Source organism: Anabrus simplex, chromosome 7, assembly GCF_040414725.1.
Source record: "Anabrus simplex isolate iqAnaSimp1 chromosome 7, ASM4041472v1, whole genome shotgun sequence".
In the NCBI taxonomy this organism is placed as follows: Eukaryota; Metazoa; Arthropoda; class Insecta; order Orthoptera; family Tettigoniidae; genus Anabrus; species Anabrus simplex.
The window spans coordinates 41718182-41733438 of NC_090271.1; the positions used below are offsets into that span (position 1 = coordinate 41718182).

At 39.7% G+C, this 15257-nt stretch overlaps 1 protein-coding gene across 1 annotated transcript in view; it reads right to left on the bottom strand.

Moving 5' to 3' along the window:
* LOC136877681 (hydrocephalus-inducing protein homolog) overlaps nucleotides 1-15257 on the bottom strand; it is a 161145-nt gene that overhangs the window by 98905 nt on the left and 46983 nt on the right. The window contains exon 4 of the mRNA XM_067151893.2: nucleotides 6876-7094. Coding sequence (XP_067007994.2) covers nucleotides 6876-7094 — 219 coding nt within the window. The remainder of the gene's footprint in view (nucleotides 1-6875; nucleotides 7095-15257) is intronic.

A 15257-nucleotide genomic window follows, 5' to 3' on the forward strand; every position in this document is an offset into this window, starting at 1 on the left:
GCTATATCTCTCTCTCATTACATTCATCATCCTCTGACTCAGATGATTTGTTTAGATGGGATATGGACGATGCATAATCAACATCATCTACATCATTGTAAATATCTTCTCCCTCAGATTTTATATCTGCCATAGATGGTATATAACGTAGTAACTCCCAATCTGATCAAAAACGCTGATAGGCCATAGTAATGTTGAAAGCTGAATTTCACAAAACAGCAGATTATAATTTTATATTTAGCTCCCTGTAAAATACTCTTCTACACACTGTACAACAATCAATAAAAATGAAAGAAGACAGCTGCAATAAGGAAATAATATACAGGTGGCATAAATACTCACTGTATCAAGCTAGGGAAAAATGGCACGGAACTAACACACTGTTACTATTGTCATGTTTTCCAGGGTAGCACAGCTAAATTTAGAGACATTTAACTCTCAAAATATGTACTGGTCATAATGACTAGTGACAGTAATTCAAGGTAAAAATATTTAATATCTCTCTCCAAATATAAGATATATTTGATTTTTTGACAGAACTATATTTGCTGTAGTTCATTAAAGTTGTTAAAAATAAGCAAGTTAAAATAAAATACGTGTAATGCATTCAGCAATAAAATATGCTCACAAGTAAAATGGCCGGTAGGGTGTTTCTTGTGTTAACATTGTTGGCTCTGTTGGGGGCAATCATCATTTCTTACCAAGGTTACAGGGTAATCATCATTGCCCTACAATTTACCTAGTTTATGTCTTTCTACATAGTACCAGAACTGTCACATAGAAAAATGAAGAGTCTATGTCTTCGAGAGAAGTGCAATATAGAACAGGAAAATCACATAACAATTCTAATTTACAGACCGGAAGTAACAACTTTGACTAGACCTGAAAAAAGCTGCTTTCAGGTCACTGATATGGATGGAAAAAACTGGATGTGGCAGAAATGCTAATGCTGAGACAGACAAGTGTACATACAACCTATGACAAAATTCGGTGAATAGTCCTGTACTATCAACATAGATGAACAACGCACGACAGTACCTTTCTGTCCTTCAAAATAGTCCCCTCCCATAACTAGCTGAGATCAGCGAAACATGTCCTGGAAACTTTGCAAGGAGGCTTCCTTTGGGATGGTGTTCAAAAGCCTTGTCGCGCGTAGAGGCGCGCGGCTGTGAGCTTGCATCCGGGAGATAGTAGGTTCGAATCCCACTATCGGCAGCCCTGAAGATGGTTTTCCGTGGTTTCCCATTTTCACGCCAGGCAAATGCTGGGGCTGTACCTTAATTAAGGCCACGGCCGCTTCCTTCCAACTCCTAGGCCTTTCCTATCCCATCGTCGCCATAAGACCTATCTGTGTCGGTGCGACGTAAAGCCCCTAGCAAAAAAAAAAAAAAAAAAAAGCCTTGTCAAGTTTCGTTGGATGTCAGGAATATCATCAAATCTCTTTCCTTTCAAAGCGATTTTGAGTCGTGGGAATAGGAAGAAGTCTGGAGGATTGAGATCTAGCAAGTAAGGGGGATGTTCAAGTTGCACCCCCCCCCCTTTTTTTGCCATGAACTGTTTGATGATATTCACTGTGTGTGGGCGAGCGTTGTCATGGACAAAAAACCATGAACCTTGTTGTGTGTACTGGGGTGAAATCCTGCGTAGACATATCATGAAACAGGTCCAAATTTCAATGTACTGTGCAGCATTCAGCGTCATTCAATCGGGTAGAAATTCCTTGTGGATAATGCCTTCGCTATAAAAAATGGTGATGAGCATAGTTTCGATGCGCGACTTTTCGGCGCTGACCTTTTTCTGACTAGGGGATCCCGGAGAACGCCATTCTATGCTTTGTTGTTTCATTTCAGGGTCGTACCTGAGACACCAGGTTTCATCCTCAGTGACGATACAGTTCAAGAAATCTGGTGTCGCATCCATTGTTTCGACAAAATCCCATGAAGCCTCTAAACGTGCCTGCTTCTGATCATCAGTCAAGTGATGTGGCACAAGATGAGAACACATTCTCCTCTTCCCTACCTTCTGGTTAACGATTTGTCGCACGGATTCACAGTTAAACTGCAGTTCATTTGCTAACATGCGCACAGTTAATCGCCAATCGTTCGTGATTAATGTCCTTGCCTTCTCAATATTTTCATCACTGACGGTGGTCGCCGGTCTTCTGCTACGGGGGTTGTCAGAAACACTTTCGCAGCCTCCTCAAAAACAGGGGAACCACTCATACACACATTTCAAGGACAGTGCTGGACCTTCATAAACACATACCAGCATCGCATGCGTTTCTTTCGGTGTCTTGTCAAGCTTAAAACAAAACTGTACATTTATCTTTTGGTTATTCATGTTCCTGTTCACAGTTCAGAACCAACGCACTAAATACGCACTGTGTCAAACAGGTCTTACACGACTCTTACACATGAAGCTCAACTGAACAACGTTGGGAGCAGGTGGTCAAAACCTGTTGCTACACAGGTGCAGCTTTGCGTGTCGCCAGTGTTGCCGGATCGACTGTTCTGACTTCATTCACTGAAGTATATTGTCACAGGTTGTACAAGACTAGAGAAAGTGAGAAATGAAGTAATTAGGAGAGGACTTAATGCAGTGCAGTTCGTTTGCTCACGCTCATTCGAACCTCATACAGTCGAGTGTATCTCAGAGACTTTGAGGGGATTGGCTAGCAGCACATGGTCTGAGGAAAAGCAGCTGATGTGCTTACTGACAGTATCAATGAAGTTATGATGAACAAACAAAGGAGAGAGGAAAGGAGAGGGATTGACTATAAAATGTTGGACACCAAGCAAATATCTTAATGAAAAAGCACTGAAGTAACATAATTACATACTTACTATAAACACTGTGAGGTCAACTTGTTACATTAGTAGACCTGGAACATTAACTTGTATAGTCCTTCACATCATCACAAACATTCATCATTATTGTGTTGTGTGTCCTAGTACAGAATGAACCAAGAGAGTGTCATTTATTCTATCTTGGTTAACCAAGCTCGATTTGTCATTCATAAATCTACCAGCTGACTGAAATTTCTTTCACTTGCCACATTGGAGGCTGGAATAGACAATATTTTCTTTGCTAGCACAGCAAGTCTTGGATATTCTGTGTTGTTATTTCTCCACTATGCAAGTGAATCATCATCAGAAAGGTGATCATTTAATACATAAATTGTTGTCGAAATAATATTAACCATGTTTCTTCGTACATGGTCTGTGCCAACAATAACTCATTTTTTAAATAGGTGTAGGAACCTATTCCTGAAACAACCATAAAGGGACAGAGATGTGTTGCACACATTTTGATACACTTCTGTGTAATGTTTTGTTTGATGTCATGTGGTAGTGTATTTGATGGACGTACTGTATTCAGCCGAACTTTATGCACGTGTGCTTTCATATATGAGGTAGTAGATGCAGATGTCAATAAGGAAGCGAAACATTCATGTGGCACATATCTTGCATGTTGACCCTTTGCAGTTGTTACTGGTAAAATGTATCCTACACTTCGATCTTCACCCTTTCTTAATTTAGTAATCCATATTGCTTCCTCTCAGGTTTTGCTTTCATCCTGTCTTTGGACTCCCCTTCCATGTTTGTAATGAATATTGTAGTGATTGCGAATGTGAATCAATCGGATCGAATGTGGTGAGTTCACTCAGACTACCAATATAGTTGGTCCATTATTGGACATTATAAATTTTCCAGCTAACTCATTCCTAGTTGCCAGGGTTTTGCCCCAGTGTGCTAAATTGGCTCATCAGATGATAAATAGCACACCCACCAAGACGCATGGCTAGTGCATACCGCGGAGGCCACTGTGCAGGCTACTTGGAGCCACCGGCAGTGACAATGCACTACGAGAGACTTTGTCCCATTTCCAAAAATTGACGCCTGCCTGGCCATCAGATGATATAGATGTTGATTCCCATAGAGAACTTCTAATATCTGTCCCGAATGAGTAAATTTGTAATACCAATATAGTTGGTCGGTAAAAAAAAAAATGGCACATGGCTTTTAGTGCCGGGAGTGTCCAAGGACATGTTCAGCTCGCCAGATGCAGGTCATTTGAATTGACACCCGTAGGTGACCTGCGCGACGTGATGAGGATGAAATGATGATGAAGACAACACATACACCCAGCCCCCCTGCCAGCAAAATCAACCAACGATGGTTAAAATTCCTGACCCTGCCGGAAATCGAACCCAGGACCCCTGTGACCAAAGGCCAGCACGCTAACCATTTAGCCATGGAGCCGGACAGTTGGTCTGTTATTGGACATTAAAAATTTTCCAGCTAACTCATTCCTGGTTGCCAGCGTTTTGTCCCAGTGAACTAAATTGAGCTCACCAGTTGGTAAATAGCACACCCACCAAGACGCATGGCTAGTGCATACTGCAGAGGCCACTGCGTAGGCTACTTGGAGCCACCAGGAGTGCCAATGCACTATGAGAGACTTTGTGCCATTTTCAAAAATTGATTCCTGCCTGGCCATCAGATGATATAGATGTTGATTCCCATAGGGAACCTCAAATATTTGTCCCAAATGAGTAAACTTATAATACCAATATAGTTTACTCATACAGGACAAATATTTCAAGTTCCCTATGGGAATCAACATCTGTATTATCTTCGTTCGACCGACCATAAATGAGGAATACATTTCTTTACTGGACAGCATTAACGAAAGCATGAAATAGTGGGCGCTTGTGGAGAAAATGGTTTAATGGAGTTTCAATTGTTGTCCTTTACTGATATGTGATTTAATTTAATAGGGTGAAGAATGGAAGAATCTTCTGGTGTGCGTAACGTTTTTTCAAGAGTGAATTTGTCATTCTATTTTTAATTAATGGTATATTTTTCAAGTAAAATCTGTTATTAAATGTTGTATTTTCAGCTATTTTTCTAAATTTATTTTATACTGAATTAGTTTAGACAAACTGTAGAACCTCAACTAAGTCAAAACTGAAAATAAAAGCTTCCACTATAACAAATCAATTGATGTTGGACTGAAAACAACAAGTCACAATTATTTGCAAATTATTAATCATCATCATCATCATCATCATCATCATCATCATCATCATCATCGAGCCCCTCCAGTGTGGAAGGAGGTTTGGTGCTGAATGAGTCTTCACCATCGTTGTCTGTCCAGAAATGCTTTCTCTCTCACCACTGACTCCCAGTTCCCTCCTCTTCTCTCTTACATCCTCTCTCAGTTGGTGTAACCATCTCTTCCTAGGTCTTCCCACTGGCCTTCTTCCTTCAACCCTTCTTTCTAGTCATGCATATGATGTTCTTGTGTCAGGCATTCGCTTTACATGTCCATACCATGTTAGTCTCAAAGTCCTTAGCTTCTCTTCCATCGAGTCCACTTCCAGTTCCATTCTGATGCCATCGTTCCTTACAGGTCCTTGAATGTTTTTTGAAGGGTAGTTCATAGAAACTTCATTTCACATCCTTGCAATTTACTAACTTCTCTCTCTTTCAGTGTACATGTTTCTAGACTGTGTGTGAGAATGGGCACAAAGTATGACTTACATAGAGTCATCTTGGTTCTCATGGGCATTTTATTATCCCAAAACAGTCACAACTTATGGATCTAAATGTCAATTATTATCATCATCGTCATCATCATCGGTTCACAGTTCCAATTTCCCAAGTGATGTGGATAAACCTCTTCAACTCTCCTCTATTTATAAATATCCTGTTCTTCATGATATCATCCAGTGACATTAGCCTAGCTTCATTGCCCGTGTTCATCATATCCATCCAACAGGTTAGGTCTTCCAACCTGGCATTTTCTTTCTTTCTCTCTTTCCAAATGCCCTCGAGCTGTTCTCGTGGGCTTCCTCCTCACCATGAGCCTGAACCACCTAAGTCTGTATGTACCAACTCTGTCCAGAAGAGATGTCTTAATCTCAACATCCTGCTTCACTTTCTCATTACTTAACTTGTCCATCCTAGTCTTCTGGATAATGAACCTCAGGAACTTCATTTCTGATGTAACTGAGTTGAGTTCATCCAGCATTTTCATAATGCTCTTCGTTATATTATCCATAGCTGTGATGTAGTGCAAGAGCTGCCATTGAGCTTGCTGACATGCTGAAACATCACTGAATGAACATTCCTTGTGAGCAGGAGATATGACAGGTAGGCCAAAGGGTACCAGTTGGGCATTGATATTCACATCTTTTCTGTACAGGCATATTCAGACAGGCTGTGGCAGAGATAAGAGAGACACATTCTGAAAAGATCTACTTGATTAAACCATCTTGTTCCCTGCTGACAACCAGATGGTTGTTGCTGCTCCTCCTGAATCTACCAGCAACTGCTCTGGAGCCACAGGAAGATGTGCACTGGCACAGCAACGGCAGTGCGGAAGAAGCTAGCGAGAGAGGTTCTCTGGGAAACAAGGAGCCCCTCTCAGTGCTTCTTTATTAAATTAGATATACAAGCAAACCAACATGGTGAATGGTCAGCGTAGTAGACTTTGGTTCAAAGGATTCTTGGTTCAATCCTGGCTGGTCCTGGGATTTTAGTTGCATTGCTTAATTACTTTAACTTGGGGGCTGGGTATTTGGGGGTTGGGTATTTGGGGGCTGGGTATTTGGGTTCATCTAAACACACTTCCTCATATATATACGATACAACACAACACCACTACCAACCAACATACAAACATGTAATGGCATCTGGCCATAAAACTGGACTTAAACCACGTAGAGTGTCGACCTCACAAAATTGGGAAAAGAGGAGTAAGAAGAAGAAGAAGAAATCTGTTAATCAAGTTCTGACATTCCTCATATTATTCTCTGCAGTTACATTCTATAATTGATTTCATAAAAGCTTATATTAAATTCCACTTACCTGATAACAGTGGGTTGCAGACAGACAAATATAATCTGTGTCCAAGGAAGTCATGTTCAAAGCTATCTTAGGTCCTAACCCTACAGCAGTCATCAACAACGGAAGCCGTTTCTCACGCCCCGTTACGTCACAATATGCTTTAGCAGTATGAGTCATAGCCAAGTCAGGTTCAAAGACAACTGTAATATCGGCATGCCCATGAGGCCATATTTCTCCACTCTGAAAGAAAATAATTCAATAATATACATTCAATATCAGAAACTGAATGAAAAGCAAAGGAAGAGGAACATGCTAGCAGAATACCAGTAATTATTAAACGAGTTTTAAGTACTGTTAACTATTTAGAATTAGGCCACATTTGAGAGAGTACAGTATGGAATATTTCTTTACTTCCACAGAAATGAGTGAACATCAGAAACAAGACAGTGTACTGCTGAATTTGCCTAATTTAACATTGCTGTGCTGGCAGGTAATACCTATATAGTCCATTTCAAAAAAACTAAGTAGGTATCGTCTTCATTGGTGGTGAAGTTAGGGCTTTGGACCCCCATACAGCTGGCTGTATTGTGCAGTATCTGCAGGAAGTTGGGATTCGAACCCTGGATTGGCCAGCATGTAGCCCTGACATAATCCCCACTAAACATATTGTATAGGATGCACTTGGAAGGAACATCAGACAATGTGACACCACCGCCCTTAACACAATTTAGAACATCATTGCTGGAGGAGTGGGACGCAATCCAGCAGAGGCCATCTTACAACTTGCGAACAGTGCAGCTGAGTGTTTCCAGGCCCTTACAGATGCTAGGGGAAGAAACCCCCATTTTTAGCGACCAGTGTCCTCATCACGTGCAGTACAAACATTAGCTGGTTTTTTTTTTTTTTTTTTTGGTGTGGCCATAAATTGAATGACAATTGACAAAAAAAAACTCGAAAGAAAACTGAAAAAATGTCAAGAAATGTAAAAGTAAGGAAAATTGTTAATGAGTGTTGTAAAACATGTTTTGGGATTTGAGGCAAATATCTAGCTTTTGTGAAATTTAAATGAATATTGGAAAAATAATACATTTTAGTGGAATAAGTTATGATTATACATAAGAAATTAAAGTGTTCCACTATTTTTGCTGGTCAGTGTATTTGAGGTGGGCATTCTTAATAACTCATGTTGTATAATTATATGGCCTTGACTACTGTATACAGGTATTTTGAATTGATGCCATTTAGGCTGCTTGTGTGTTATCAAATGTGTCACCAGAGATCTATTACGTACCAACTCGGAATAATGTGGAGCAGCAAATGGACTTTTTTGTCCTTCAAAAATCCAATCACCTTTGCTAGATTTGAACCTATGTTCTTGGGATCTGGAGGTCAACACTCAAACACTGATATACAGAGGAAGCAATGTAGAAGAAAAAGGAAAAGTTCCAGAACACAGATATTGGCTAAAGAAAGGGGAGGGTAAAGGAAGGCCTAAAAAAGCTTCCAAGAGTTCACATAACTTTGGGCCCAAAGAGAACATGAATGAGTCAGGAGAGGTCAAACAGGAAATATGAATGGCACAAATAAGTGTAAACAATGCCAGTCTCCATACCTAAGTAACTAGCCAATGTAGCATATTTCTGAAATAGTTACTTATGGCTCAGCAGCTGTTAGTTTGTGAATATATTGTGATTGTCAAGATGTCTTGAATATATTATGTGCAACATATCAACATCTGCTTCTAGTTCAACTGGGGAACACATTTACATTTACTAGATGATGAAAACAGTTTTTGGCCATAAGTGCATGAGTCGTACGCAGTGTTATGAGCTGTTCTAGCATTTCAAGGGCAGATGACAGTCAACAGACTATGACCCACATTGAGGAAGACCCTCAACATCACATAACAATGCTTATGTTGCACAAGTTTGTTAAGTTGTGCATTCTAATCATTGTGTGACAGTTTGGAGGAGTAGCAGAAGAATGAAACATCTCAAAAGGATCATGAAATTCTCACAGAAAAATTTGATTTCAAAGCTCATTCTACAACTCCTGAGAGACAATGAGAGAGACATTTGAGTTTCTGCATGTCAGGAATTTTTGGGTTGTGTTTATGAAGATGAGAACTTCATAAGACAACCTTAACTGGTGATGAAACATGGGTTTATGGATAAGATAATGAAATGAAAATGGAATCACCAAGACCAAAGAAAATGGAGCAGGTCAGATCAGGTGGACCATGAAAATTCTGTTGATTTTTTTTTTTTGACATCAGCAGTACTGTGCACCTGAGGGTCCAATGGTTATTTGCTGGTATTATCTCAAAGTTTTGAGAGGTTTGAAAGAGAATGTCAGGGGGGAAAAAAAACTTGTGGTGACAGAACTCCTAAAGTTTTCACCTGACCTAGCCCCAGCAGACATTTTGGCAAAGGTGGAATAAGGTTCCCTCAGCATAAATTACATTATAGTGAAAGGTAAATAGCAGAAATCTTATCTCGTATTATTCACAGAAGAGAGATGTATTATGAATGCCGGAGACCAACCAACTCACTCAAAGAAGTACATTTACTGTTATAACCTAACCTCATTAATCGTGCATTATCCTCCAAATCTCCTGCAGCTGGGTGGAATTTCATTCAAACAAACAGAGCTGGGTTTTGTTACCAACTATTGCAGAATAAAATACCTAAACAATGTGGGTCAATAGCTGACATGAATGAGGACTCAATCCCTTCAAGAAGCTCTCTCCTAAATCCCCTGATGTATTAAACCAATAGATTTTTGTCACTAGCCAGGACATGCATATACCAATAAAGAAAATCTGCCACACAGGAAAATATCCTAAAGAATGTGGGCCAGTGGCTGACACAAAACAAAACCCCCCATTACACAGCCTTTTGACAGGCTCTGTGCTGAACACCCCAGACGTGTTTGATCAATGGTTTTCTGTCACCAGCCACGATGTGCACAGACCAATACAAAAGAGCTGTACCATAACTATGGTTCTAGGATTATGCAGTTGGCAACCACTCGTTGCAGGTAAGAATGCTGATGTGAGCGATATGCATGCACTGCGGTTTGAACATCTAGCAACTAGTGTGAGGGACCCTTATTTGACTTTTGCCGACTTTTTTCTATTCCCTAAACCGAAATTCACCCTGAAAGGATGACGAATTCAGTCAACTTAAGAGATCAAACAGAAATCGCAAGCAGAATTGCACGAGATGAATCAAATTACCAACCAGGACTGTTTCCATAAATGGAAATAGCATCAGGAGTGTTGTATGAATAGAAAATGGGAAGTACAGACAAGGCTAACTGGGCTGCAAGAAGCCACTTAAATAGTTATTTCAAAGGTCTTTGACCAGGCCTCATACATGAAGAAAGCAACTGTAAGCCAAAGAAGATCAAATAGGAAATATGAAGTAGAAGAGCATGAGAATATCAGCTCATTGCCTTCTGCCTGCCTACATCTTCCTAGTAGGTAATTCCTTGAGATAATATAACAGACAGGTGCAAATGCCAAATAATAGTAATATGTTAATAAGTCCATTTTATTACAAGTATTGTAACCGGTTTCCAAAGGTTACATGATACACAGTTAAGAAAAGGGGAAACAAATCAAATTACATGGCACCTTTAAAACCTAGCACACCACAAAAAATCAGATGAATTGCGCCAATAGAAACAACATAAGGTTAGGCAACGTGACGACTATAATAAAGGAATGTGGAACGGGTCTGGGAAACCTACCAGGGCCATTGGGATGAGAAGGCTGCGGGTTTCCAGAAAAATCAATGGTGATCCCTTGGTTCAAGATATTATTTTCCAAAATAAACATTACAAAGAAAATTCCGAACGAACTTCATCTATCCAAACAATCCAGTTACGCCATTTCCAAAATACAAATTAGATTTACTTTGCCAAGAGCTTTGTTATTAAGCCAAGAGGTTAACTAAATATACCTTAGCATAATCTAAGTTCTACAATACAATTTTGAAGGTAAGAGGAAACCAAGATACAAATACAACATTTAAATGGAAGTTAACATGCTTTCTAAGACGTCTGAGAAACATAATGGAAAAAGGGGGAAATCAGAAATATTTAAACTTGGCGCAGAGGCCAGTTCAACTTGCTCCCACACCAAAAACACTTCTGATGCGGGGCAGCAGAAAAACTAGCGTGGATCAAGTGACACGGAGTTACTAGAGGCAAACCCCGAGGGAAATTAGATTAATCTACAAATTACGTGTTTAGCAAACAAAGGAAAGGGGAATGCCTTGAAAGCAACAAGGCAGGCCCAGCTGAAAAGCTAAGGCATCTGAAGTAATTGAGTGGCGAGTCTGGGCAAGTAAGGTAAACTCCAATGTGAAAATACAAGCGAACATTAAATATAAATTAAGGTGGAACTGAGACCAACAGTGCTTAGCCCAAGGTAGCCCATCCCGGGAGGGAGGATTCGCCGACGTGCGTCTGATCACTGGACTGACGAGAAAACGAAAGACCACGAAATCTCGCCTCACTCTCTCAAAAAAGGCAAAGCTGGCCCCGGTGTGATTACCGAGTGACCAATCAGAGCACAGGAGCTTCCCTATCGCCACCCAGATCCACCAATCAAAACTCTTTATCAAGTTGAGATGTTTTCACAATATTCCAGAACATTGGCAGACACTAATCGCAAACATTCCATCTTCCAGAATTAGCAAAGACATGCTTCTAGAATCGACAGGGGCCAACACATTCTGTTCCAAAAGTCTGCGTCACAAAATTTCCGGAACGTTACAATATATCACTTCACCATAATGATTTACAATCTAGTAATTACATATGAAGATAAAGGGAATACAAATAAAATATGCTACAATAATATTTTACACCATACATGTTAGGTACATAAAGGGAATACAAATAAAATAGTCTACAACAATATTTTACACCATACAGCAAACACTCATTAAAAGAGATTCTCCACAAGTCTCAGGTATGTTCTAATTGTTCCATTTTATGGTTCGACAGACTGAAAAGCTTATAAGTTCTACAGTGCATTAGAAATGACTCTTCGCAGCAAACATTGCAGCTGCAGCCTATCTGTGTGCACAGTTCAGGTGGCAGCAATGTCTGTTCAGGGTCAGATGCGAGTGGACAGATCATGCAAAGCAGTGAATCAAGAGATTAAAAACACAATGGTTCTGTAATGATGTACACTATTACACAAAGATGGACTGATAACAAAGCCATTAGCAAAGCAACTTGTAAAGGAGTGAATTGTAGGCCTGATGATTGTTGTACACTTACCAGTTGCACAGCAGATGTTGAAAATGTTTACCATGAAGTTCCAAGCATAAAGCAATGCATTTCCACTTATTATCAAAAACTTTTACGAATGTTCCACAACACAACAAAGTTCACAAAACTTGTTATGGCTACTTTTAATTCCTCAATTGTTCTGGGAGTAGACTAGCAAAGTGAGGACTTGGCAACACCCCAGAAAATAAGTCAGGAGGTGCCAAACCAGGGTTAAGTGGTGGGCAGTGCCCTTGTGGAATTATTTTTTCCACAAATATATCACTTAAAAGATGCATGGAGTGATTGAAGGTATGAGCTGTGGCTCTGTCTTTGTGGAAAAATGATGACGAAGATGGTGGTGATGATGATGATGATGATTGTTGTCGTTTAAAGGGGCCTGACGTCTAGGCCATCGACCTCTAATGGTATGAGATGAGAAAATGTAATGGCACTTAAATTTCCAAAATTCATCCACTGACCAGAATTCAAAATATGATTGATGGTGATGAATGAATGAATGAATGAATGAATGATTGAATTAATTAATATGAATTTAAAATAATCATGGTTTGATAAGGAATGTTACATCATGAGACAATCAGCGTTACATTTACTTCACTCTGCTAGGGTATATGGTATGAACGTGCTAGCAAAATATGCTGAGGAATGTCAGAAATATAGAACTCTACTAAAGGAAAAGAAAACAAATTATGATTTATATATAGAATAGAAGTTATTATTCGAGGAAGAAGCGAAGCCTTATAAAATCTTAAAGTATTCAAAGAATAAGGCATCAACTCCTCTTGTAAACATGTCACAATGGGAGTCACACTTTCATCATCATCTTGGAGAAACAAACATAAAGACAAACGGCTTCACTCCGCAACTGACAAACATCCAACAGATGAGGTCAACCAACTTATAAGCAATGAGTAAAATAACAAAGTGGCTGGACCTGATGGAATTTCATAGAACATTTTTAGACACACTCCATGACCTGCTAGATCCACTAACATACCTATTCAATGAATGCCTAAAACGTAAGTCAGTTCCAGAACAATGGAGGAAGACACTCATAATTGTGATCTACAAAGGAAAAGGGAAGAAGGAGGATCCAAACTCTTACAGGGGAATTGCTCTGGAAAATGTTATGTTCAAAACCTCCTCTACACTCCTTCTAAGACGGACAGAACAAAGTCTACGTGCTAACATACCATCGAATCAATACGGCTTTACCCCGGGGAAATCAACTCTACAGGCTGTGCAGGATCTTGTGTAAGATCTATAATGACCTTAGCGCAACCTGGTAGACTACTGTATGTAATCTATATAGACTATTCTAAGGCATTTGACAGTATTAACAGAAGGATACTTATCCATAAGTTGGAAAACATATTAGGCACTTCCAATAGTATATTAGAAACATTGAAATCGATTTTAAATGTTAACTATGTAAGAATCTATGATGGCATCACCACATCGAGGAGTATCACTCAATTATTATTTATAAGTTTCATATTCCGTATTGATTGGATTCAATGTAATAGATAAGAAAAATGTTCCACCGATCAATACATTTATTGTGGATGAATTATTACGCTAGTACCGGTTTCGACCTATCTTGGCCATCATCAGCTAGCACACAAATTTACAGTCATGGGATAAATTTTTTTTTTTTTTTTGCTAGGGGGCTTTACGTCGCACCGACACAGATAGGTCTTATGGCGACGATGGGATAGGAAAGGTCTAGGAGTTGGAAGGAAGCGTCCGTGGCCTTAATTAAGGTACAGCCCCAGCATTTGCCTGGTGTGAAAATGGGAAACCACGGAAAACCATTTTCAGGGCTGCCGATAGTGGGATTCGAACCTACTATCTCCCGGATGCAAGCTCACAGCCGCGCGCCTCTACACGCACGGCCAACTCGCCCGGTATGGGATAAATTACAAAGTAGTGATGGTTAGAATAAACTACTTTTAATCAGAGCTATTTTAACGCAACATACTGCAATATATTTTACTTCCATTTTTTTATCAGACATCCGGATGCTCTTAAGTAACTTCTTTGTAATTTATCCCATGACTGTAAATTTGTGTGCTAGCTGATGATGGCCAAGATAGGTCGAAACCGGTACTAGCGTAATAATTCATCCACAATAAATGTATTGATCGGTGGCACATTTTTCTTATCTATTACAGAGTATCACTCAAACCAAGGGTGTTCTACAAGGGGATCCGATGAGTCCAGTTCTCTTTAACGTAATGACCTCGGATATTGGGCAATCTATAGACTCAAGATCGGTCAAACTGCTTATGTATGCGGATGACATGGTCATCCTCTCAAGATACCGTGAGGACCTACAAACTACCATGGAGAACATTAGAGTATGGGCGAAAGATAATTCTATGGAAATAAATAGTTCCAAAACAAAGGGTATGAAATTTAGAAGGGGAGGATGGATATCTAATATGGATCAACTAAAATGCAGAGAAGAACCTTTAAAATTTGTATCCAACTTCAAATACCTGGGTGTCGATTACAAACTACTGGACCGCTTTCTCCCTACATGTACAGGAGCGAGCTACGGCAGCAACGAAAGTCTCATACGACATCCCCAAACTCCAAAATCTACCCCCATCAACAGCTATGAAACTATTCAAAATTAAAGTTATGCCGACTGCCACATATGGTATTCAATTAATTTGGCCTTACTTGTTGGTGAACAACCTTAGGAAGCTAGAAAGTGTCAAAGCAAGATTTATTGAGAGAGCTCTCTCAATATCAAAATTTTCAAGAAATAGCTACGCCTATAAAATAGCGCAGGAAACCTTCTTCATGGAAGATATAAAGCACATTTTTGATCTACTGGAAACGCATGCATATAAAACTATCATCCAGGAGAGACGGAAAAAATCTGACAAGATACCCCAAGAAATAATGGAGACTGATGAAATGAAGTCAGAAATTTAGAAGGGACCGAATTTCAAACTTCGACATCTATATACACGATTTGCTGTCCATGGATTTCATGGAAGGATCTGCCAGAATGAGGCATTCCATGAACCCAAGAAGGATTGCGTCTGCAAGAAATTCAATAATCCATGCTCTAAATACCATTTA